Source organism: Daldinia childiae (genome assembly GCF_008694065.1).
Source record: "Daldinia childiae strain JS-1345 chromosome Unknown Scaffold1, whole genome shotgun sequence".
Taxonomy (NCBI): Eukaryota; Fungi; Ascomycota; class Sordariomycetes; order Xylariales; family Hypoxylaceae; genus Daldinia; species Daldinia childiae.
The window spans coordinates 1,186,715-1,211,986 of NW_022984642.1; the positions used below are offsets into that span (position 1 = coordinate 1,186,715).

Here is a 25,272-nt window from a genome sequence, read left to right on the forward strand (position 1 = left end):
CGAGTGCATCTATCTTCGAAGTGGGTCGATGTTAGGTGCTTCCTGCTAGATTTTAGTTCTCTACAATTTTCTAACGCGACATACAACAAATCCGCTCCCATCTTTCAATCCGTCGGCTTCGTACTGTATATAGTATTTATAGTCTCGAAAGGAATATTGGCATGATGAGAGGTAGAACTCACTTCAACTCCGACATATTGGGAAATGACTTATTGGCGCATTTCTCATAGTCGCGAATATTGAACCTGATGGGGTTGCGCTTCCTATAAGGGCAGCTAAGATCCCATCTAGTCTGATGCTTTTTGTTCTTCTCTTTAACACTTAGACTATTATGTGGAGAAGAGCCGGACTGAGATGTTCCCCCGCCTGTCAGGGTTGATTCGCCAGATGGAGAAACGTTAGATGTGCCAGTCAGAGGTAGGATGGCACGGGTAGACCTGCTACTCTCTCCAGCATCATAAGGGCCGCTTGGAATAGTACGGGCTCCTATATCTTCATTAACTTCGTCTTCCTGTACGCAATGTCCTTCATCTTGTAGTATACTAGCGCACTGCCATTTGACCTGTTCGAAGGCATAGATGACACGAATTGGTCGTACAAGTCGTCGAAGACTTATACCAAACCATGTCGATAAAGCATCGTCCGCTGCTTTCTCAAGGTCTATATCTTCATCGTCAGAGTCCTTATCCGTACTATCACAACTTCCGTAGGGACTAGATGTATCTGCGCTTGACGAGTCATCGAATGGCTTATCAAGTATATCTAAATCTAGGGCATGGCTCATAATCGATGGCTTGCCTGATATTGACATCTGTTGGTTTTGACAAGGTGTGGTGTTGTCGTTCTTGCTGAGTTGTAAAGCCTCTAGAGAAGAAGGATAATGAAACGGATTATCATCAGTTTGAACGCCGACAGTGTTATAGAGCGTAGCTGATTCAATGCCAAGAAGTGTAGCGTCCTGGGGGTCTTTATTTGCCACCTTAGCTGGAGGTAGCTCGGGGCTCGGAGGCGCTGAAGGTAGAAGAGAAGTGTAATGTGTAGAATAAGAAGCTTGATAGCGATGTCGTCTAGAGAACGTCGAATTATATGACTTTGAAACTGAGTTCGATATTGTTCCAGTCGAAGAAAGATCTTCAGCAACATTATGTGTTTTGTGGGAACTGCTGATTGACCGAGACATGCCTATCCTTCTCTCTTATAGAAAGTACGTAACAATGGTTAACTAACAGATGTAGCGCAAGGAAAGATACCGAAAGCCTCAAAATCAATATATCGTAATATTTATTGTTTAGGTGTTGCATTTCGATGGTATTTATGAGTTTATCGTTGATTTAAAGTGAGACCGTAAGATAATTTGAGGAGACCAGTGGCATCATGCCATTGGTTCAGTCAAACCTAACTGAACTACACATCTCCCAGCCAATCCTATGTGATGGCTTCTGCATGCTAAAATGACAGCCATCGAAAATGCTTTTTAAATATTATGTCCGTGTCTGTGGCGCTGCGCCCATTTCGGTTGCGGATATCCAACGGTCTCTTTGGTTCAAACAAAACAATTTGGTTTTTTCACCCCGGGTCAGCCTTCATCAGCCAATGGGATAGTTCTAGGAGCATTCTCCTGAGTTGGGTACCCCTAAGCCAACAATGTGTAAAGTGCACATTATAATTTCTGAAGAAAAAGAAGTCCCATCCCGCCTCTTAGAATTCCCACCGTGCATACTCCGAAGGACTAGCTTAGATCATGTCCGTTGCGGCTTAGAATTTACAAACTATGCCATGATTCTGATACCAAGTAACTCTATCTCTTTTTGAACTGGGGGAGATATCCTCGGGACCCATTTCTCTGCGTTCAGCATTGCTTTAAGTGTATATCTAGACTTACAATTCAACCTTATTACGATTGATAATAAATGATTTTTAAGATAGACCTCCCTATTCAAAACCATATGAACAAGTTGACTTTATCTCATGTATCTCAAAGCAAATGTAATCCACTAGCGGCGAAGGACGTGGTTCAAATGACAAGAGATCGAGAGTGATTTCTTACCAATTCATATAAATCAACTCAGTTCTTCTTTACCTACTTTAAAGGCTTTATTCACGACTACCTCAGACTATAACTATATTTATACTTACAGGATTCTTTATTAATTTTACGATGCCTACGCATCAGCCAGATACTCGAAGCAACAATATGGCGTAAGTGTTCTATAGTACCTTTATTCTATCATAGTAATGGATCTTACCGATAGCTAAATGGGTATTAGCGCTGAGAAGAGCCCTCCAAACACACTAATTGCTAGGCATTTTAGTGATAGAAATTCTGTTCAGGATCGCCTCATTCAAAGAAGCATGGAAACTTGGAAACCCCAAGACGACAAAGCCCGTGTAGAGGAGCTGCTTATACAAATCGATAAATACGATAATACATACAAATCACCAAAGAAATAATCCTCAAGGAATAGGACGTACGAACCAGGCTAAGTGAACACATTTTGATGCAAGGACCTGCTAATAGGCTGGCAAATAGGCTATTGAAATAATATACCTACGTCAATTAAGTAGATCAACGGAAAAGGAATATCTACCTAACATATGTACCTAATGTCATAGAATTATTCCTGTGGTAGTTGGTTGTTCTAGGTGATATACCTAAAACAAAGGATACCCTTAGCATATATATATTCAATATCATGCTCCTTGCCCTACCTTTCGTAATAGTCTTATCTTTCGGTCCCGGTTGAGCTTTCAGCTTGCTTTACGCCAAGGAATAGATACACAACACACCCCGCCGATGTCGCCACCGGGTACACAATATATTATGAGGCTCTGCTCCCCGCTGACGTGTCCTCGCACCAAGTTTACTGATTTAATTTCCTGTTAATGGCATTGGCACAGTGTAAGAAGTTCGCAAGCCTAAGGTCGTAAGCTACGAAGGTCTGAACCATATAGCCTTATTCTTTCCCTAGACCCTGCTGTACCTGCCTATTTCGTTGATATTCTTAGTCCTTATTCTGAAGGCAATCTTCTTTTTCTCTACGATAGCCAATGAGAATCCATGAATCTCACTGATCTACATATTCTGTCAAGGACCATGTCCTCAAGTGCCAGCGTGACACCGGTACACTCCACTGATAGTAACAAATACCATTTAAAAGAATAGGTAACATTCGGGTTCAAGAACTGACGGCATGCTAAGCGATGATATCATTTTCCGATCTGGTGACCCAAGTCCCAAAGCTCAATAACTCGTCTGTATGGACTGTATAAACCCGGGTGGATTAGTTAGGTATACATTGCTTAAACATAAAGTCCTTTATTCATAAAATGAGTGTATGACAAGAGCAATAGATTAGAGATATAACTATAAAGAAAACATAAATGCACAGGCTTAGTTTAAGCCAACTTAATTCAAAAATGGTTTAGAAAGGTTTCCAATTTCAGGAAACCCTGTTTTTATTAATTTATTTCTAGTTTTATCAATTGGACTAGATATAGTCCCTTTAAATCAACTCCTCCTATTTAATAAATTTTATAATTTTACTATTTTTTTTTCTGTCACGAAGCTTGCCAAAGCTAATCAGCTTTAGCTAGCAAACAACGAATGCTTGATAAAAGCGGTGGATGATCATAAAAGATCATCATTTAGTAGTTTCAGGTCTTACTCATGACCTTTGGCATCATCGGAAATATTGGCTTGTTGCAGATTTTCGACGAATTTCATTTGTTGGCCATTGGCGTTGAAGATATGAAGGTTTCCATCCTCGCTCACTTTACGGAACCCTTCAGCACAACAGCTGGAATACTATAGAAATGGTAGGTTAGCAATGATATAAATAATATATTATTTAAATATTTTAAATATAAAAGGTGAGACTAGTATACTTACAAATCCGGTACAACCGCCATTTAGACAGTCACCTCTCGCGCACCAGACGCAACCGGGAACGCAGCAGTAGGTCTCCTCCTGTTGTATTTCAAGCGAAGGCTCTGGAACGGGCCCAGCATGGACAAGAGCTAGAGGACCACTGAGGATGGCGCCGACGAGGCAAGCTACAGTAGAGAACTGCATTGTGAATGAACTTAACTTTTTTGAGTTATTTACGACTTGAGGTATGTAAGATGTAAGTGGATTTATTTTGGAATATGATAGGTAGTTGAGTTTGTTGATAGAAATCCGCACGGGAGAAGATGATCTGGGAAAGGAATAAAATCATCTTCCAAGCAATGTTTATATAGAGCTTCGTAGACGATCCCGTTCTACCTCTGTTATGACACGAGTGAAGAGTTCGAAAACAACTCTATCGTTATACGAATAACTATAGAATCACTTAGGAACAGACTACCGATTCACTTACAAGATCTTTACTTCAATGATCTTAGATAGCTAACTATTCTGGTGTTCAACGTCTTGTGTTGAAACACTAGTGAAATGAGAGAAAACAATTAAATTGTTACATGAAGAAATATAGACCTATTTGAGATGAAAGTATCATATTTACAAGTTCTTTGTTTTAGTTACCTGTGGCCTAGGTTCCGGAATGGGTAGGCAATTGAAATAATTCACTCGTAGATTGATAATTTCTGGCATATTCACTGAAGGTAGATATATTCACTACTTCTAGGCAGTCCTATCGAACGCAGTGTGAATAAATTAAAATTCTACCGGAAGTGACTGATGGAGGGAGATTATTATGAGCGCCAACCTGCGTCTAACAAGCCTAGATACCTACAGCAGCCATCCTAGAAATATTTCTAGTATACTACTGATGATCAAGGTGTAGAATATGAAAATTTTGGAATTAATAATTGCTATCCAAGAAAAAGGGGAACTTGAATGCTGAAGAATGAGACTGGTCCTTCAACTTAGTAATCCCGCTTTCTTAGAAATATCAGCTCCTTAGAAGGAAGCCATGATCTTACCTACAATGTAAAAAGTGTGAATAGAAACATTGAATGGGTAACTTACCTAGCAGATACTTATACGCATATTCAAATACACTGCTTCCCTTCACTCAACTACTCCACAGTTTACAGCACTGTAAGACACTGTACATATTCACATAACTGACAACTCAACCACATCCCACAATCATCTAGACATCCAGACCATCCAGCGAAGAAATAATGTCTTCACAAGTACCAACACCACGACAATTCCTAACATCTCTAATAGAAAGCCTAAACTCAATACCAACCCCCCCAACCCCACAACCCAGCGCAACAAGCGGGAACTCGCTGAAGCTCATCCCGCCGGCGCACCGCCCACTCCTCACCACCTTATACGCGCTATACCCATTAACCCTCCTACCAGCCTTGGACTTACTAGACAGACGTCTCGCATCGCGCATCATCGTTGCGCCGTCTCGTTCTCGGGGAGACACAACAACAACAATATCCACAGCACCCGAAGAAAAGGGGCAACCACCACCCTTCTACATAGTGCGCTCCGCGCAACCGCAGCACCCCCGGCGCGATACCACTTCCGCCTCCGCCCCCGGCCCGCGGTACGTCGTGCGTCTCTCAGCCTGGAACTGCAGCTGCGCCGCCTTCGCCTTTGCCGCGTTTCCGCGGGGCGAGGACCGCTACGCTGTTAGTTCCGCATCCTCCACGCCCCAGCAGATCCGGAAAGACGACAAGGACGACAATGAGGCGCTGGAATGGCAATTCGGAGCTCTAAGCCTTGACGGTACGGAAGGGAGTGGGATCGCCGGAGTGCCATGCTGCAAGCACTTACTAGCGTGCGTGCTGGCTGAGAGGTGGAGCGCTGTGCTTGGCGGGTATGTGGATGAGAGGGTTGTTGGGAAGGAGGAGGCTGCGGGTTTGGTGGTGGATGTTTAAGGAGGAGGTATGCAGGTAGGTAGGTGTATGCTGGAGGGAAATGGGTGGTTTACGATATGATGAATGATGGATGAAGTGACGAGTATCCTACCCCTGGAAAGGACTCATACACGGCTATAATGTAACAGTGTATAAACACCGGCGGATAATCATCACCTATGAGGAAGTAAGGCTTAGGAGATAAAATGATGCCTTCATCAGGGATCAGCCCCTGGTCAAAACTCTATAGATTTGCATGCATGAGGTTATCCCCAACCTCGAAATCGGCTCTCGTCAAAAGAGGATTAATGTACAGGGGTTGCAGTAATTTGGTATTCCGTCTACTCATAAAAGCTCTATTTCTTCTTTTCCTTGTCGCTACTCTTCTCCGTAGTCTCACCCCCGACGCCATTAACGCCGTTCTCCTTCTTCTCCTTATCGTCTTTCCCTGCCGTCGCGGCGGCTTCTTCCTTCGCCTCCTTCTCTTCCTGTTGTTGTCTGTTCTGGATCTTGTTCTCGATCAAGTCGTGGAAAGCCGTGATGGCGCGGATTAAACTACTTAGGTAGATGGCGAGGAGCTGGTCGTTCGTCTTGACGCTCATCGCATAAGATAGTTCGCCCACGTTACCGCTCTTTCCGTCAACACCAGGCTTGGGTGTCGATAGATTAGGTAGGAGGTTGAAAATATCTTGGAGGTTTCCTAAGACTGCATGGTTCACTGGTAATTTGCCGTCCTGAACTTTCTGAAGGTATGCTTGGATGTCACGTAATCGGAGGTGTAGTCCTTGTAGCGATTGTAGCTGGTTTGTGATTCGCGTCGACAGAGTACCGATAGCTACGTCACGAATATCCCGGAGCAGGTGCTCAACACCGATCTCTTCCGCCTCCTCGGCCTCGATGGTGGAAGGTGTATGTACGAAGGTCTTGGATGTGGTTGTGCCGTCCTGTTCGTCTCAGGATTTAGCATTTGATATGTAGTGTCAGTATAGAACTACTTACGTCCTTGATCTCCTCTACCGCAAAATATGCATCTGTCGGAACGCCAGACTCCTTAGGTTGGACGTCAATGATGACTAGTAGAGGGTTTGGTGTATATCTCTTGAAGAGTTCGTTGATCTGAAGGTCGGATGCGCGCAGCTTGGGTCCTGAGTGGTACCAGCCTATTAACTTCTCTCGGGCGTTGACCTTCTTAAACATGTCGTTCATGTTCTCTACATAGTTGTGATCTAAGAACCAAACGGACGGATCATCGCTATCTTCTTCGAATGGAACTATATAGAGCGAATCAAGGTTAATAACGCTGACGTAGGCGATATAGTAAATGGTAGAGAATAATGCGACTGCGACTAACCTGCAAAGCTGTTTGAAACCCGCACATTCTTTCCATCGTTTTGACCCAACAGCACACCGACGACTCGCTTCCGTGTGCCCTTTGCTACCCGATTAAAGTGGTCTACGACAGAGAGGAGGACGAGAGGGGCAACTGTAACATTTTTGTTGACAAAAGAAAGCGTTTCGGCGGTCGTGGCAGGCATCTTGAGGAAAGGGAATAGGGAAATTGAGAAATAAAATAGAATAAGGAAGCTTGGTACTCAAGATAAACGAGCTTGATGGAAGTTGGTAAATAGATAGAAAGGCTGTCGTATGTGAGGCTGCCTTCGCACGAAATCCCGGCAAGCTCAGCTCTTAATTGGGATTAGTGCGAAATATGTTATGCACAGACCCCCACTGACAAGGCTGATGTAATAGGTTGTTTCCACTTGAGCTTTTGAAAGTTTAAGAGAGTTTCAATCTGTGGAATTACATAAACATAATGTGGCTGAAATATATGTGGCTTGTTCTTTTATTCTGTGGCTAGTACATCTTACCCTAGAAGTTCCAATCTCTAATGTTTTCAACATCTTAACAGAGCAATGCCAGCAGCATCTGTTTGCTACTAAGCAGGGAGGGTCATATGAACAATCAGACTAGGAAATCCTTCCGGCTGACTGAGGTATATTCTGTATCATATTCTGACAACTAAGGACGAGAGAGCCTAGGTATCCGCTTGGCCGAGTACTTGGAAAATCACGAGTCGATGCTGGTCGTTGCTTGTTCTACTTCCGTAAAAGCCGTTTGATTGAATGTAACTCCCTAGATGGAATATAGAAGTAGAACGATTATCAAGGCAACAGAAGAATTCATAACAAGAAATATAATGTTCCATTTCATCAACTACGTCTAAGTCTAAGAGAATCTCAAATATCGTCAACCTCGGCGGTCCAACGGAAAAAAGAATAGTAATCCGTCTTTTTACTTAGGTCCGTAGAAAAATAGCCGAACCCCAAGCAATCACCAAGCCAAAGCTTAACCTAAACGGGTAAGATGATGAAGCTACCTCAAGCTACCTCGGTGCGGTAAGCTATGAATTACAGGCAGGTTACTGGTCGCATGCCGCTAAAAAGTAATGATATGCCCCACTCTGTTACTGTCATCCATGGGTATGGGTCCTTCTATGGCTACATGCCTAGGCTGTAGCGGTTGTTCAGTTGTCCCTCTGTCCCTTCAGCCACTGGGGAGCCCCAATTGCCCCGAGCTCCAGTCTACCGATTAAACTTGTACGGGGACGGGGACGGTGAGCGTTTTTTCCTTTAGTCCCCTTTAGCAAGTCTCAATTGAACGTGGCAATCTGTTCCTTGTCCAAAAAATAAAAAAAGTAAAGGTGGTCGTTCCGTCTTCGAGTTATAATTCTTTAAAAAAAAAGAATATCCCGATTTCCGATACCCCCGACCTCGCTGCACGCTGCACGCTGCACGACCACCACCAAAATTCCAGCTTCTAACACCTGGCAACCTTCTTCTGCCAACCTTTAACTTACTACATTATTCTTTATCTTCCTTACCGGAATTTCCGTTGCTTCCTTTCCTTTTTTTATTATTATATCACTCACTCATTCTTTTGTGACTTGACCTGTCGCCTTTCCCTTACCTAGCCTTGGTCTGGCTCAATTGATTCGTTTGAGCTGTTAAAAATGGGTATTATCGACAATGAGATGAAGCGATTGCAGGACGTCGTGTCCGGCTTAGAGGACCGCGTACGACGTCTAGAACAGCGCCAATCCGGTGAAAGTAATGAGAGTGTGCGCATGATTCTCATGGGCCCTCCTGGAGCTGGTATGTTATTAAAAGAAAATCATTTAGGCCGAGGTATTGTTCTTGGTTGAGCTTTGCGCTAACTGCGACTTGACAACTTTTAGGAAAGGGAACGCAAGCGCCTAAGATCAAGGAGAAGTTCTCGTGTTGCCATTTAGTAAGCGCCGACAGATTCTAAAGCGCTATTTTCATGCGAATTTGAATTACTAACAGCCATGAAAAGGCTACCGGCGACATGCTCCGATCCCAAGTCGCCAAGAAGACACCTCTTGGAAAGGAAGCGAAGAAGATCATGGATGCAGGTGGTCTGGTCAGCGATGAGATAGTCATTGGCATGATTAGGGAAGAACTTGACAACAATAAGGAGTGCAAGGGAGGGTACGTTCTTTTTCGCACTTTTGTAGCAATGATTCTTTTTTTTTTTTTTGGCTCGTAGCCAGAACGACGTATCGAATTCCAACATTGAACTTGACTAACCTTGCCCTAGCTTCATCCTTGACGGTTTCCCCCGCACTGTCGCTCAAGCCGAATCGCTCGACAAGATGCTTGCCGACAAGAACCAGAAGCTACAGCACGCGGTCGAGTTACAAATCGACGATGCTCTCCTGGTTGCGCGTATTACCGGTCGTCTAGTCCACCCCGCCTCCGGACGAAGTTATCACAGCACCTTCAACCCCCCGAAGCTGCCTATGACGGACGATATCACCGGCGAGCCCCTGATCCAGCGATCTGACGACAACGCTGATGCGCTGAAGAAGCGTCTGGTTACCTACCACAAGCAGACCTCCCCAGTTGTCGGATACTATAAGAACACTGGTATCTGGAAGGGCGTTGACGCCAGCCAAGAACCTGGCCAGGTTTGGACCAGCCTGTTGAAGATTTTCGACGAGAATAAGAGCCCTAAGAGCGGTGGTATCTTGAGCAAGCTGACTGGCCAATAAACCAGCGGCTACTCTTGTCTTTGCCTTCCGCTCCTATCCTGGTTTCCTAGGATTTGGGTCTAGGAGGTGAGATGTGAGCATGGATATAGGGGTTTCCAACATGAGGCGTCAGGCGATCATCTAGGAAGGTGTCATTATCGGAATGTGATGTAGTGGGAAGAGGCATCTGGAGCCCAGGGCGCCTAAGGAGTAATGATGGGATGGAAGGGGCACCTATGGAAATAACGCGCGACTTGTATCATACGACTTGCATGTACCATGGCATCATGAATAAAGCCTTTTAAAAGACCTCGAATCCCGTGTCTTCATGAATGCTAGTACTAAACTTCAGTTCAACCTGCAGATAGAAAACACGATGTTTTATCAACGTAATATTTCTTCCTATTCTATATTGAACGATAGCCATTTTTTAGAACCGATGACTATCCCTACTCCACAGAAGATCTCGGTATAATGTAATGTTGAGCTTTAGCTTTAACTAGGTAAGGTTGGATGACCAACTGCCTAATTGAGGATAATAACTAATAGCTTATACTTTTTAATAAGACTATAAATGTTAAAGCTCAGCTTGAGAGTAATGTTAATAATGTAACTAGCTGAGGATAGTAGTATCTTTTATTGTTCGAGGTATATGAATTACGAAGTTATATATACATAGGTACATATAGACAAGTAGACGGAAAGTTATTAATATGATAAATATTCGAAAGTAGCAGTCAGTTTCTATATTGTATAGACTACCTATGCATAGCAAATAGTAATACGACTATACTCGTTACCAACTTGAAGCGAAAAGCGGCCCCCCAACCCCATGAGTCACTTAATACTATTACGACATATGTAGGGTTCAGAATAACATCAAATAAGATCGCCTAGAGAGTACCTATATAAGAGAGTATAGCTAGCTACATCATCCAAACCCATAATCCATTGTAGATATCAAAAGAAAAAGAAAGAAAAAAATAACCAAAACCACACCCAGAATATCTTTTCCATAACCAGGAACTTCAACCATGGCCTTAACATTCACCACCTTCGACGTCTTCACCAAGACGCCCTTCCGCGGCAACCCCCTCGGCATCATCAACGTGCCAGCCGACACGCAACTCACCCAGGACCAGAAACAGCTCATCGCGCGCGAGTTAAACCTCTCCGAGACGGTATTCCTGCACGAGCAGACCCCCGCTGATGTCGGCGCCCGCACCGCCCGCATCGACATCTTCACTCCGCTCGCCGAGATCCCCTTCGCCGGCCATCCCACCATCGGCACTGCAAACTACCTCCTGCACCACCACCAACGTCTCGGCGGCAACAACTCCGCCCCCGAGATCCTGTCAACCCGCGCCGGCCCCGTGCCCTTCAAAGCGGCCCCCGACGGAGTGGGGGCCCAGGTCGCCGTCGCGCATAACTTCCACATCCACCACAGCCAGCCGTTCGCCGGGTCTGATTATAGCAAGCACCCCGTCGTCAGCATCGTCAACGGCATGACGGCCATCATGGCGCAGCTCCCAAACCTAGCCGCCCTGGGGAAACAGACGGCGAATCTAGTCGGCGGGGAGAACACGTTTGCGGCGGCGGCCACGCTGGACGAGGGATGGCGCAATGGGCCGGTCGTTACGTATTTCTACGTCGACCTAGGGCGCGCGGCAGACGGGACGCGGAAGCTGCGGACGCGCAATCTCGGGAGTCGCGAGGATCCGGCGACGGGGTCGTCTGCTGCGGGGCTGTGCTCGATGTTGAGTTTGTTGGACGCGGAGGAGGCGACAGGGTCGACGACGCGGACGCGGACGTTTGAAATCACGCAGGGCGTGGAGATGGGGCGGCCGAGCGAGATACGGGTTCGCGTGACGGTGGATGCTGCGGGGACTGGGATCGAGGAGGTTTTGATTTCTGGGGACGCGGTTAAGATTCTGGAGGGGACGGTGCCTATACCGTCTCCTGAGACCAAAGTTAAGCCTGAGTAAAGTAGATGATTGGATGGGCGGATATATACATAATATGGCCTTTGAGCTGGCTTATTACTTGCTATAGCTTTGTCGTGATTATTAGATGAAGTAAATAAGAAGTAGGCCGTATATAAGTCTGTTACTAACGTACCTATTATCTACTATTTCGCCGTGCTACTATTAAATGCTTCAAGAAAGGAGATAGTTAATAGGAAACAAAAGTAACGTTTAAATTTTTGCAAAGGATATCTATCGAGGTAGTAAACCAAACGTAAAGTCTACTTTAATCTGAATAGATATAGTCGTAATATTATGCTATAGGAGGTAGTCGTTCCGCGAGGTGAACCCAACTCTATCGCCAACGAAGCAGCTTTTCAAAAACAAATATGAAAAAAGAAGGTAGTATGATTAGGTATCTTCCATCACCCGTCCGTAAGACGAATTACGTAGCAAACAGCTAGTCCGTCCCTCAACGCCAGACCATCGTTCACGTCGTAATCATACAAAGGAAGCAATAACGAAGATATCAGAGGGAGCGCGCAGTAGTAGTAGTAAAAGTCTTTGACAAAAAATAATAAAAATCCAACGCCTTTCCATTAGGTATTTCCCCCCTTGCCTGCCTTCCTCCTCTTTCCAGAGGACAACAACGCCGATGGAAATGCAGTTTTGACCGAGTTTGTGATAGCCACCTGAACGCCTCGCTATTAACCCGAAGCCTTTGGTACCCGCATCCTCTGCAATTCATTTTTGCTTGTCAGATCACCACCGTAACTACACGTGTAATAAGTTGGCTGAAGTCAAGTTTTACTAGGCGGATCGCCCCTTAGCTGCTCGAGCTGCTGGCGCACTGACGTCCCTTCTGTCTCCCGTTCCTGACATCATCTGCCTCCGGGGCGTGGCTAGGCCCTGCGCAGCACTCCTAGCTCTACCGCGGCGCTCTCTAATCTGCGCTAGCGCTTCCTCGCGCGTCATTGTTGGTGCCAGGGTCGGGTTATTAACATCGAATGATGGGACACGGTTTTGGTTAGTTGGTTCTCGAACGGGAACTGTCGTAGTAGTGGTTACTGTGTAGAAGGCAGCAGTGCTGTGAGGTCGTGTATCCTCCTCTGGTTCCATCTCAGATTTCGGGCGGGCTGCTTCCTCGGCATCTTCTTCCGCGTCTGAGCGATTAGGACCTCCCAGTGGTATGGTCGGGATATCCATCATAGGGTAGTTAGATTCGCTTTGGCGTGGCGCGTTGAGGAGTGAGAGGAGGGAAGTGCGCTCCTGCGCCATCAAGGCAAATGTTGGAGGCTCAGCGGATGGAGTTCGAGAATAAAAAGAATGGGTTGGCGGGGGATCTTTTGGGGTCGTTGGTTCGCAAGGGGAATCCTCCGACTTCTCTATTGTGTGTAGGTCCTGCTGCGAGATGGTCCTGAAGATCCCCTCAGAAGGAACAAAAATAGTCGAACGCCTAAGTTCCTTTCGTTCTCTCGGCGCCTCCTGTTGTACAAGATTCTCTGTCTGAGATCCTGTCTTCTCTAGTGGTAGTAGCTCTCGTTCTCTTTCTTCTACTTGCTCCTGTTCCTGACCTTGGTTGTACCCAGAAGTTCTAGATTTGGTAGAGATAGACTGCTCTACGGATTTGGGCTCCTGGCCTAAAATCATAAGATCTGCCGGGTCCACAATCGTGACTGGTCCAGTCCGTTCTTGACGTGTAGAGGCAGCCAGACTTCTCCGCGAGCGAGACTTTGCGCAGGAGCAGCATCGTAGTTGACACTCAGCCTGCACAAACTCTAGATGCTCTTGAGCTCGGTCGGCTCTTTGCCTCTCCCATTGCCACAGGCGTGTTAGTTCTTCGATTTCCTCTTCACTTGCAGCGGAGGAAAGAATATCGACCGTAGATAGAGAAAAACGCTCCTTCTTAGGTGACGCGAATTCACTGTCCGGATCCTCCGGCGGGAGCGGTAGACGCCCCTCGGCAGCGATCCTGGCAATCTCTTCGCTCTTGGCGGCATCCTTGTAGGCATCGCGCTCTTGCTCGACGAACGCAATGCGTTCGAGAGCTTTCTCTAGTTGCTCTTGTATTTCGGCTAATTGGTAGCGAGATTTAAACGCTTCCTGCTCTCTAGCCTTGCTAAGATCCTTCTCCCTTGCTAGGGACTCTTCTACAGACTTGCAAGAACTTCGCGCAGTTTTGAGATCTTCTTGTAGCTTAACAATAGATGACTGTGTCTTGAAAACCTCCTTGCGCGCGTGTCTAATTTCCTTCTCCCAAATCGTTTTGCTGTGTTGGAGAGTTTCTTTCGCTTGTCCATACTTCTCCTGTTGATTAACCATTAGTGTAAGTACTTTACCAAGGATTAATCGTGCTCTAGCTTTAGTAAACTTACCATGACATCTTCTAATCTTTCGCCTACTTTGCGCTCTCGACCGCGGCTCTCTTCGACTTGTCGTCGTAGGGCCCGAGTCTCATCACGATAGCGGCGCATCTCAGCCTCTGCCTCTTCACGTCCTACCATGGCTCGTTTTAAGGCGGCGTCGGCCGTCTTTCGTTCAAGTTGTCTGGACATTGATGCCGCGCCTCCGGGGCCAAGGTGGGCTAAGTTATTGAATTGGCGGATCTTATCGTGTACGTCGCTATCACGAAGGTGGTCAGACTTCGTGGGAGACGGTGGGACGGCTTCGCGCTGTTGATTAACTTTGTCAGGAGATGATGGCTGGAGTGCCGCACCAGGCGAACCTGGCACGCTAGACGAATTTTCGACGTGAACCATTTGTTTACCCGCTTGCACTTGCGGATTTGTATAATAGGTACAAGATAGATTATGAAATGTTATTCTGAGAAAGATGCGATTATGTGCAGCATTGGGTTTTGAAATCCACCTTAAAGTTGTGGAATGTGTTGAAGATTATTGTGTATGTACTTAGTGAGCAGTGATAAGTGGAGGTGACAACTTAGAAATCTGGTGATAGCGGGTCGCTATGTTTATCCTTAAAGATAAACGCGTTGCCAGGTCAATAGATACGGAGCCACGTGATTACTTGACAGCGATATTTTTAGCCCCATGGATTCCGTGCGCCGACCGTTAGCACTTATAAAATAAATTCTAGTACATAGTTTTTGTTAGTTAATAAACGATCCATATGAGTTGATGTCCACTATGATTGAATTATGAGGTATCTACCTGCTTAAAGTAGTTCACTCACTTTATTTTCCTCTCTTCAACATGAATCCATCATGATGCTATGCGTCGGAACGAACCCGACTTGAAGTCATGTAAGCGCATTTGTTTTTACTAATTGGAAAACAGATCACAAAAATAAGAGCCACTAAACATATTGGGATCAAAAATCTATTATCTTCTCATACAGGTCATTAAACACGACTCAGTTTTGTACGATTTTGTCCGCGCCTTTTCCCCCTCATATCCCTACGTGTACACTTCAACCTTCTCTTCATGAACATCTCGGCAATCAGGAATAAGACAAGAGTTAATAATAAACCAAACAACACGACTGAATCGAAGTCCCACAATCTCGGTGGATAGGACTCGCCCAACGCCGAATACTCTTCCCAAGCGCGAGAATGAGAAGCGAATGTGAATGCCTAAAGTCCAAGCCACATATGCCCATAATACAGCCTCCCCAAGATTACTTGGTAGGCAGACTACTTCCCAACTCGAATACCAGAAACTTCGGTTTGGAAAACTGATGACAGAGGAGAGAGATGCATGGTATCAAAAGAAAGAGATTATGCCGAGAATCGCCCCCTATTCCTATGTTAAGCGTTTTTTTTCTTCCTTCAGTGATATTTCAGTGGTTTGCTTGGCGAGCTATTTCATTGCCTGTTTCCTTGGCCTGAACCTTGCCGGCTCGGAGCAGGTCACCAATCCAGGTGAGCGCTTCGCTTGTAACGACGAGGCCAGCTGAGACGAGTGCCTTGCTAGATGTTACTAAGCCGTCACCTCCAACCTTCTTATACTCGGAGCTATAGATGTCGAAGACATGGTCCTTGGTTTCCAGTCCTTTGCGGACGGGGAAGAAGAAGAGGTTGATACCGTCAGTCCACAGTTCACCGGTCGGTTTCTTTAGGGCGGGAAGACGTTCGTCAATCTTGCTTAGGGCACCCTCGCCGATCTGATCGGCCTTCTTAAGATAAGGAGAAACATATTGATACGGCTTGGAAAGGTACGGAAACACCGGCTTAGCGAAGGATTTGTAGGCAGTATCACCTAGCTCTATCGACTTCTGGCCATAAGGGGTTCCTTTAATGAAGGCAATGCTGTCGTTGACCACCGGATATCCTCTGATGTGCTGCTCCGACGTTAGTTCCGGTCCTATATGAGATTCAGATAGAAGCGCGGTAAGCTTACCGATAAAGTCGCGGATGATGGATGAACCTCGCCGTTGACTTGGGCAGCCATCGTTAGGCTAAGTTACCTAACTAGTAGGAGAGTAGAGAGATAAGAATGTCGAGGAGGAAGGGAAATGGATAGAAGGAGCTCAAGGGCGAGTGTGAACGTAGGTAAGTTGTTGGGTTACAATGATGGTTTGTTTGGGGAGATAGAGGAGGGTGGGTGAAAGAAGGTGAAGGAAGAAACTCAATCAAGGCTTATTCGTTCGTTGGATCAAACGGGATAAGATTGGGTGGGATGAGATGAAATGGTGTAAAGAGAGAGAAGGAGGGAAGTCGATCAAGGTTGAAGAAATCGGCGACTAATAACTTAAAAAGAATAAGTCCGTTAAAAGGTAAAAATGCGGGAAGAAACAGGCATAAGGCATAGTCAGGTGAAATGGGGTGCTTTTAAAACAATAAATAGTCAAGCTTGACGATGTTCTGGCGCGAACATTCTTTTTTTTTTTTTAACATGTGCTTCCCTCCTTTGCCTTACACGTAAGAATGCCTTGACTCTCTTTGGTCCCAGTACAATCAGTTTTTACATAATGTACCTGGCGCCATTTTGTATATGTATTGTACATCCTACATACATACATTACATTACATGGTTATCATACATGGCAGAGTCGCATTATGCCTTCGTGTTGGGTACAGAATTGCCGCCATTCTTTGAGGTCCATTATTAAACGCATTCCACGCTGTTGAACCAATGAAGTCACCAGCGCAGAAACTCCTCTGATGCCGCCGTGTTTCTAGCGGGTCTTCTAGCTATCGAGCTTCAGCAGCTAAGCAGCTAAGCAGCTAAGCAAGCTGTAAGCTTCGGATGCAGTACCTGGATGCTTGCCGTAGATCCGCTGGCGGGTCAAAGTACACGTCGGAGGGGCGATAACATGTGTCACAGGCAAAGATACAAGCTATCTACATACTAATCCCGGTGAACTTACAGGGGGTAAAGAAAAGAATTATGTAGGTATTTGTACAGTACACGTAACGTACCCAGAAGACCTCCCCATGGTCCATAGTCCATTAGCCCCTCCAGCCTACATAATCTTTACCCCTGTCATTTGACATGTGAAAGATTCGGAACTTTTCTTTACCTCTCTCACCTCTACACCACTTATACACCACTAATTCGTACCTATATTCGCATTCGCAATCATTATCCTTGTTCCTATCTATCCGTCTTCTTCGGTTCGCCTATCTTAGATACGCACGCATGCTACGTTAGGTACTCTGTTACATTCCTGTACCTTTTATCGTGAACCAACTTGAGACATCAACTGCCTTATCCTTATAGGACTACATATTACACCGGTATGTAAGGATCTCGGAAAGGCACATTAAGATCTTATTAGCACCGTTCTCTCTTATTGAATGTCTTTTTTAAAAGGTTGCATGTCCCATCCAATCCGATCCGAGTATCTATCATTTTTAAGCACACCGGATGGGAATTACCCTCATATAAAAATCAAGCCAAGACCGATCATAATTTGCATCAAGACACCGTCATATGCAATACTTAGCTTAAATATACCTTCCTACCGTATAACTAACCTAAGTCAATCTACCTTATGTAGCTATTGTGGGCAATTGGCTCGCAATTGATCCTTCGCCGCACTAGGTGAAGAACTCGGCAAGGATAAGTTCATGCTTCGGCGAATGGAAGTGTGGCGGCGGCACGGGCTTGATTTCGAATGGGCCGGTAAGTCCCTCGTCTTGAACGGTCTAACTTAAACCTACTTCTGGCATATGAACTGCATACATATGTAGGTATGTACGAGTTGCAGCCATTTAATTACTAGCCAGACATGTCTAAGCGCCGAGGTATTATTAACTCGCATCTAACATAAACTTCCCTTCCAAGACCTTAGACAAATTTCCGGAGGCGTGCCGTATCCATCGTCTTGGGAACCTTCGATGGTTTCAAATAATATCAAGTCCAGATCCATCTATTACGCCGAGTATGTATCTTTATTACATAGCTATTCGCAAAACTTCAACAACCTCGGTTCATGACGATAGAACGATAATCAAGCCATTCGCCACTTGTCGTCTGAACCACTTAAGACCGAGGAGCTTCATTTGCAAACACCGCCGTACTCATCGGGGGCTATCGGACGATCCAGGGGTTCTTTTGATGGATACCAATGGAACCTGAAGGGTTGCGCAATTCCGATGCTGCATGATAACTCCCTTGTCTCTTTCACGAGATTCTCATTGTTAGTCCATCATAGTCCATTATTAGTACATATGATGCATCTACGGATCCGTAGTATCTGTTGTACTATAAGCCCCACTTCAATTTATATCTCATGGTCCGTCATGTTGATTTTCACATGTCAAAAGCCCCCCGCGAGGCTACGTGCATTCAAACGAGTTTGCGGTCTTACAAATTACCATCCCGCGACGCCACGTCCCGCAAAAAAGGATGCCAAGAACGCGCGTCTATCTATCCGTACTCCTGGGACAGATTCACCAGAAATGATCAACTGTAGGTTCGGAATATATTAACTCCCAAGCCATCTGTGTGTTCATGAAAATATTCCGTAGGTAGTTTCGATATTTCTTGATACGTCCCTATTCGCGACATTGAGATTGTACGTAGTTACTATCAACGAAATTATTATTAACCGTTTAGCAATCCCCTAAACTTGTTTATCAATCACATCAAGACGACTTTTGTCATGTATGGTAGCAAACAACTATCTGTATATGTGGATTTGATTTAGAAATTAGGATCGAGATGACCGGCCAAAAGCTCCGCATGTTAAAGCAGCATTGCCAAAAAGTCAAAATGGATGATGATATCAGCCTCAAGGCTGTCTAATTACAATCGGATTATCTCCATCATACGGTGTTCCTTGGTCTGTAATAAAATATCCCGGTTTTTATTTGGATTTCCTCGCCGGTCTCAAGCCGTGGAAGATTCAAACCGGAGGATTACCTACGGAGTCAACAAGACCGTCGGAATATGAGAACGAACAATGTTGACCATCGACGTCAGAGTCGGAGTATGCTAACTACCTGGTACATGCTCTAGCGCGAACCATATAGCCGGTAAACATGGACTGAACCTCGACCGAAATTTTTAGAAAATGAAATCTAGATACTAAAACTTAATTAGTGATTTCATAGTCCACCGCCATATGTTTAATTTTGACATAATATATCGATGAGTACCTAATCTAAGTTATCTAAATATGAGAATGGGACCATATCATCCGCACGAAGCTTTATCGGCGAGGTTTCACAGCGTCGACCCCTCGCTAGTTCAAATTAAAAGAGCCCAACTATATCCCGTTCGCGTTCGATGTACGACAGAGTCGGTTGCTGACGCAAGATCGTGTTGGGTAACCTAAAGGCTTGTCCGTACCGCTACTTTGGTGTCAATTCTATTAGCAACAGGACCGCTTAAACATCAGGCCAAGATAACTCAGCTAGAGAACCCGTTTATACCAAAGAGCGACATCCAGCCCCTATAATATACAGGCCCTTCGCCACTACTGCAGGCAACTTGACATCCGGGCGCCGTTCTAACTTCCTTTGTCTTCCTGGGGTTTAAGTTACCTAAGAGAACAGGCGATTCCCCTATACCAACATATATATGCCACTGCTATTAAATCCCAATTCGAGTTGCACGGCATACGAACTTCAAAGCTCTCTGCACTCTAACTCGCCCCCGCCCATGCGTAGTACGTGGACCTCGGCGTGTTGTCTACTACCTATGTAGCATCATAGAGTATACAGTCTCTATACGATGTTTGCTATATCACATTAGCGCTCGAATCTAGTCACCAAGGTTTTCAGGATATTATATGTTATCCAGTGATCCTCAAGCTTATAAATATCCTGTTTATGACTCTTACACTTCGTAATGAGTATCGTAATGACTATGTAAACGCCGTTGATCACCTTGAATGGCTATACCGACAACAGTTGTCAATACTGTTGTTCTCGATACTCGCCTTGTCCAGTAAAAATCAGAGAATTGAATATGGTCAACTTTTTGCGAGGCATAGAGATCGAGTATGAATATTTCGGTAACATGCAGGATATGCTATTGCATAATATTAACTTCCCGATTAGAGGATAACGCAACGCGTCGGAACGGAACCTATACGACGATGGATATTATATCAATACGCGGGGTACAGGACAATGATACCGGGAATGCCCGCTGCCGTGTATCATACCTTCGGTGTGGATAGTTGCATGGCAGGCGTCCATCCACGTAGTGCAGGATCGTTACTAATGAGGAATGCGGAGATGACGGTCCGATGTGACGGGAATATGACGGCATATCGAAAAGGACATGAGAAGAGAGGAAACGTCTAGAAAAAAGATCCCGAGTAAGAGGCTTGATATGTGGCCATTCCCCCGTCCTGCGCCGAGTATACGTATCACTTATAGGTAAGCAGTTCTATAACCGCCCTCTCCATTTAAATGTAACAAACATGGTAGGATACATGCGCCATCGTTTATACATATGCTTCTCCACTTGATCAATGGAATCTAATAACGGGGAATGTGTGATGGTGATCGTCAGCGCATAGGTGCTACCTTAACATTGACATACATAATCAGGATTACGAAATAGAACCGGGGAAGAAACAAAATGCACTGCTGGAACTTATAATATATGCGAGGATGTGGCTTGAGGGGGTTCTATTGCCTAGCATTTCCATGATCTTCTTTAAGTATTATATAGGTAAATATGCAGTTACTCCAAGAAAGGTGAAGATTCTATGTCGATCAAGATGATACATTAGTTTCGACTTCCCATGCTGAACTTTAATTGGACTTCAGGAGAGCCCTCCGCGCCACTGAGAAACACAAAAATCCGTCTGCGATGCATTTAACTGTTTTAAGAAGCTGTCGTGGACAATAAGAAAGAGAAAGAAGAGGGGGGAACTCAGCAAACTTGCCTACTACATACTGTGGCGGTGGTTAACCCCAACTCGAATAATCACTCTATAATAGCATTCCTAATTCTATCATACTGCTTATCATAGGTATGCATATAACTCGCGCATTATCAGATCGCCTATAGCAGAGTCGCATCACAGCTACTCCCAATTATATCAAGCCACATAAGACCCATCGTCTCCTTTTAGCCTGAGACAGGGGAGCCAGGGTTGGCATAGCACAACATGAGATCGACATTAGCGAGATCGGGGTTAACGACGACGGATAACCTACGCGTGCTTGCGTGCCTGGCTTAGCCGAGTTGAAACTTATGTATGTATGTATGTATGTATGTATGTATGTATCTCTAAATAGGACGGGCCCGCCGGTCGAAGCTTCGACTGCGACGGTAAAAATGCCACCTACGTAGGCCTTCCCCCCGACACGCCGTCATGTCGCAGTCCGTAGTATGCCCGACGTTCGAAAGGTTCGTCTGGATATACATAAGAAGCCTGGTACCTATGCAACGCTTCTGCTTGTCGCGCACGCCACGCCGCCGACAAGGGCCGGAATTAGAAGGACGCGTTGGAGCCGAGGGGGGCCAAGCTACCGATCAAGATGCTCGCTTGGGTATGTCGACGGCTGCGCAGGGAAGGGAAGCAATCCGCGTTTGTTTGGATACTGGAACGATATAGTACCACGGCGGCGTGAGGTTAAGACAAACATGGGCTGTGATGTACCTGGCCTGATCAAATAGTTAGGTAGTTGTCCGAGTTTGCGTGTTACGGCCAGTTATTTTATATCGCCGAACTTTTAATAAATTGGATCAAGTATGGCTTAAATTAGACATGCTGTAGTATCAGTTATGGACCTGTGAAGATGTGCAGTTATCGAAAAGTATCGTCTTGATGAAATCTTATTTTGGTGCCGTATTCGAGAAACCTTACGTGTTATAGATGTTTTGTAAGTGACGTCCTCTTATTACCTGTGTTACCATATGTATATTGTGGTAGTAAGTTTCTAAATCTAACTCTACTATGGTAGAGGGTAACTAATGATAGTCTCGAAGAATGAAATCTCAATTAAGTCTTTAGTTAAGTCTTATGGAGCTTATATAGAAGATTAAAATATAGCATTTGTTGTCGTCTTAGCTACATACGTTTCGAGATTAGTCCTTCATAGTGGTTATTACTGAATGCTTTAGGTGTTTAAGCATCTAACCCTAACAATAATTAAATCTGGAATAGGTTTCTCGGCCTATGTGATGATCATAATGAGCTATTGTGAGAAGAGTTTAACTGCAATAATAAAAATCGAAAGTCTGATTATAAGTTTCTTAAATCTCTCATCTAACTGTGTTAAAAAGAATTCTAGAAAAAAAGTTTAAACTTATAAGAATTTACTAAATAGTTTCTTCTGACACAATATATACTCATCAAAAATATAGACAGCCCGATATTATAGTTAAAGTGTCACTTTGGATCTTGTAAGCACTATTAGTATCCGTATGTAAAATATTTCACCTAAGAGGCCATATAATGAGTTCTGGATTGGCGTTTTATTGTAGAGAGTGAAGAATCTTCGAATATTATGTATAGAGTCTCATAGACGGCTTAAGTGGACGATATATAAGACTTCAAGTAGTCGTCACTAACAGTAGTTGAGGATAGTTTCGGTTATCCGGCTTCGTCCAGAAGCACTCAATTGTTCTTCTCCTGCGTAAGTTTTTACCAGAACCTCGAAAGATGTATCCGGTCTTTCTAGTTATATCAAATTGGCTCATACCATCTTACTCATGCTATACCACTATACCGAACTCTTAGACGTTTTAATGGACATGAAGTGAGTAGCGTGGCTAATGAAAACCTTTCGCTATATGCTGTATGCTAAGCTAAACTCTTTTCTTCAATGGAAAATTCCTTATGAATTATAAAATTAAGCATCTAGAGTAGACTACAGGGAGAAGAGGTAGACAGTGATGTTTATTACCTACCGAATTGATGGACTTGTAAAAGTTACCCCTATCCTACCACTATGTGTTGGTGTAACTATTACGATCTTTCATAGGCTATGAAAGAGTATTAGGATAGTGACTTGAGCATGAAGTTTCTAGTAATTATTTTCAATTCAAAATTTTATACCGTAAATCCCCTAACTCATTCCTCTATCCTCTCCAGTTTCTATTTCCCTCTAACCAGCGCCAAGTCTATGCACATATGCCTTTTATTATTATTAAACATCCCAGCCATCCAGCAACGAACTTCAGCTCCCTCCCCAACTACGCCACAGTCAACACTGCTCTAAGATGGACATCGCCGCGCTCCAGCTTATCTATCGCCGCCTTGATACCCTCCTCCGTCATAGGAAACGTCTCAGTAATCGGCCTAATATTATGCAGCGCCGCAAACGCCAGCATCTCGCGGTGGGCGTTCCTCGACGCGACGAGAGACCCTTGCACGCCGATGCCCTTAAATACCAGCGGCATGTATGGGATCTCGAGGTTGCCGGAGTCGACGGAAAGGGGGTATATGGCGGAGCCTGGAGCCATGATCGGCAGGATGAGTTCCCAGTTCGGTTGCGCGGACGTTGTGACTAGCAGCCGGTCGATCGGCGTCGATACTTCGAGCTTGTCCTTGCCTTTGATCGAGACGAACTCGTGGGCTCCGAGCTTCATGGCTTGGTCCTTTTTCCTGTCCGAGCCAGATAGAACGATGACGCGGTTTCCCATCTTAGCCGCAAACTGAATCGCTAAGTGGCCGAGGCCGCCTAGTCCGATGACTGTAGTTGGTGGAGTTAGCAGCTATATATTTTAGGGGGTAAAGGGGTTGGATGATGTTCAAAATATTTTAAAAAGGGGTAATAAACCCCTTCCGAAAAGACCTACCACCAACAGTCTCAGTAGGCCGCGTATTATAAGCCTGCAGAACAGCAAACACCGTAGCGCCGGCGCACTGCAGGGGAGCAGCATCGATATCGCTCATGCCCTCCGGGATCTTATGCAGAAACGCCTCGCGGACGATAGCGTGAGAAGCAAAGCTTCCTTGGTCGACCTTATCAGTACCATACACAGCCCGGTCCACGCAGTAAGTCTCGTTCCCCGTCAGACAGTTCCGGCAATTGCCGCAGCTGTCGTGCTGATAACCAAAGCCCACGCGGTCGCCCTTCTTCAGGTGCTTGCTGTTTGGGCCTACGGCCTCAACAATACCGACGCCTTCGTGGCCGAGGATAACGTCATCGTGTAACTGTGGCTTTTATTAGTCATGGTGTGCGTAGATGTGTAGGTGTATGTTTCTACTAACCGAGTGAAGATCTGTTGAGATTTGTTAGTTACTATTGCTCGAAGTGCGTAAGGTGATAGGGGTAAAAGACTTACCAGTACCGCATAATCCAGACGCCGTTATCCTCATTAACACCTTATCGCCAGTGAGGTTTTCTGGCTTGGTGGTAGAGCTCTTAGTGACTCCGGTTTTGGAGCCTTTGTATACTGTGAAGGAAGTCATGTTGGAAAAGGGGGTAGGTGGTAGGTTGCTTAGAGGAATTTTACTTCAGATTTAGATGGTAGAAGGATAGTGATGTTATAATTGAGATTTTTAAGTTGATGATTAAGTTTATGCTCGAGGCCTCGTATTCTTTTATATCTATGCAGGTCAGCCATGTAGTACATAGGCTTCGGTGTCTCAGAACTAGACCGTTGGTATGTGGCTACATAGAAACAAACACTGATTACCATATTTACTGATCATATTTCTAATTCGGCGATAGGTAAAATAAGCGCCCATTTCCCTATTCGGAGATAGGTGAACTATAATATTATTTCTTTCTATTTCTTTTGTTTATAATTATGCTTTGCTAAGCTATTAATGCTGTCGTATATTCATTCCCTTAAAGTTTACGATAGGTTATAATTCTCCTCCGGCTTCTCCTTTAGGACTCGGGATACGAGGGGTTGATCTATTTCCAGCCTACCAACTCTTAGTAATGCCCCGCATCAATAGATAAGATTGATCTTTTCAACCTTATTGATCCTTCCCGAATCTCAAAGTAACCTGATGTCATATTTAACCATGTTTATATTGAATTCGTATATTTGGTTGCTTAACTAATCTACATGCATCGCGGTACATTATTCATACGTAATTAATAGCTGT

The 25,272-nt window shown here is 44.8% G+C and overlaps 8 protein-coding genes across 8 annotated transcripts; 3 read left to right on the top strand and 5 right to left on the bottom strand.

Moving 5' to 3' along the window:
- Nucleotides 1–178: 178 nt before the first annotated feature.
- On the bottom strand, nucleotides 179–811 carry GL218_00295 (uncharacterized protein; the record flags this gene model as incomplete). The annotated part of the gene is made up of 1 exon (XM_033576709.1): nucleotides 179–811. The coding sequence occupies one exon, from the start codon at nucleotides 809–811 to the stop codon at nucleotides 179–181; it is 633 nt and encodes a 210-aa protein (XP_033441846.1).
- Nucleotides 812–5,127: 4,316 nt separating this feature from the next.
- Nucleotides 5,128–5,841, top strand: GL218_00296 (uncharacterized protein; the record flags this gene model as incomplete). The annotated part of the gene is made up of 1 exon (XM_033576710.1): nucleotides 5,128–5,841. The coding sequence occupies one exon, from the start codon at nucleotides 5,128–5,130 to the stop codon at nucleotides 5,839–5,841; it is 714 nt and encodes a 237-aa protein (XP_033441748.1).
- Nucleotides 5,842–6,176: 335 nt separating this feature from the next.
- Nucleotides 6,177–7,355, bottom strand: GL218_00297 (26S proteasome regulatory subunit rpn-8; the record flags this gene model as incomplete). The annotated part of the gene is made up of 3 exons (XM_033576711.1): nucleotides 6,177–6,764; nucleotides 6,820–7,091; nucleotides 7,172–7,355. 3 exons carry the CDS (start codon nucleotides 7,353–7,355, stop codon nucleotides 6,177–6,179), a joined length of 1,044 nt encoding a protein of 347 aa, XP_033441848.1.
- Nucleotides 7,356–8,830: 1,475 nt separating this feature from the next.
- On the top strand, nucleotides 8,831–9,892 carry GL218_00298 (adenylate kinase; the record flags this gene model as incomplete). The annotated part of the gene is made up of 4 exons (XM_033576712.1): nucleotides 8,831–8,972; nucleotides 9,056–9,108; nucleotides 9,175–9,329; nucleotides 9,439–9,892. 4 exons carry the CDS (start codon nucleotides 8,831–8,833, stop codon nucleotides 9,890–9,892), a joined length of 804 nt encoding a protein of 267 aa, XP_033441794.1.
- A 1,013-nt stretch (nucleotides 9,893–10,905) lies between these two features.
- GL218_00299 (uncharacterized protein) lies at nucleotides 10,906–11,856 on the top strand (the record flags this gene model as incomplete). Its single annotated transcript, XM_033576713.1, has 1 exon — nucleotides 10,906–11,856. One exon carries the CDS (start codon nucleotides 10,906–10,908, stop codon nucleotides 11,854–11,856), a length of 951 nt encoding a protein of 316 aa, XP_033441793.1.
- A 789-nt stretch (nucleotides 11,857–12,645) lies between these two features.
- GL218_00300 (uncharacterized protein) lies at nucleotides 12,646–14,594 on the bottom strand (the record flags this gene model as incomplete). Its single annotated transcript, XM_033576714.1, has 2 exons — nucleotides 12,646–14,142; nucleotides 14,211–14,594. 2 exons carry the CDS (start codon nucleotides 14,592–14,594, stop codon nucleotides 12,646–12,648), a joined length of 1,881 nt encoding a protein of 626 aa, XP_033441939.1.
- Nucleotides 14,595–15,633: 1,039 nt separating this feature from the next.
- Nucleotides 15,634–16,244, bottom strand: GL218_00301 (putative perilipin mpl1-like protein; the record flags this gene model as incomplete). Its single annotated transcript, XM_033576715.1, has 2 exons — nucleotides 15,634–16,134; nucleotides 16,194–16,244. The coding sequence occupies 2 exons, from the start codon at nucleotides 16,242–16,244 to the stop codon at nucleotides 15,634–15,636; spliced, it is 552 nt and encodes a 183-aa protein (XP_033441938.1).
- A 7,158-nt stretch (nucleotides 16,245–23,402) lies between these two features.
- Nucleotides 23,403–24,624, bottom strand: GL218_00302 (alcohol dehydrogenase; the record flags this gene model as incomplete). Its single annotated transcript, XM_033576716.1, has 4 exons — nucleotides 23,403–23,902; nucleotides 24,009–24,366; nucleotides 24,424–24,434; nucleotides 24,498–24,624. 4 exons carry the CDS (start codon nucleotides 24,622–24,624, stop codon nucleotides 23,403–23,405), a joined length of 996 nt encoding a protein of 331 aa, XP_033441937.1.
- Nucleotides 24,625–25,272: the final 648 nt, after the last annotated feature.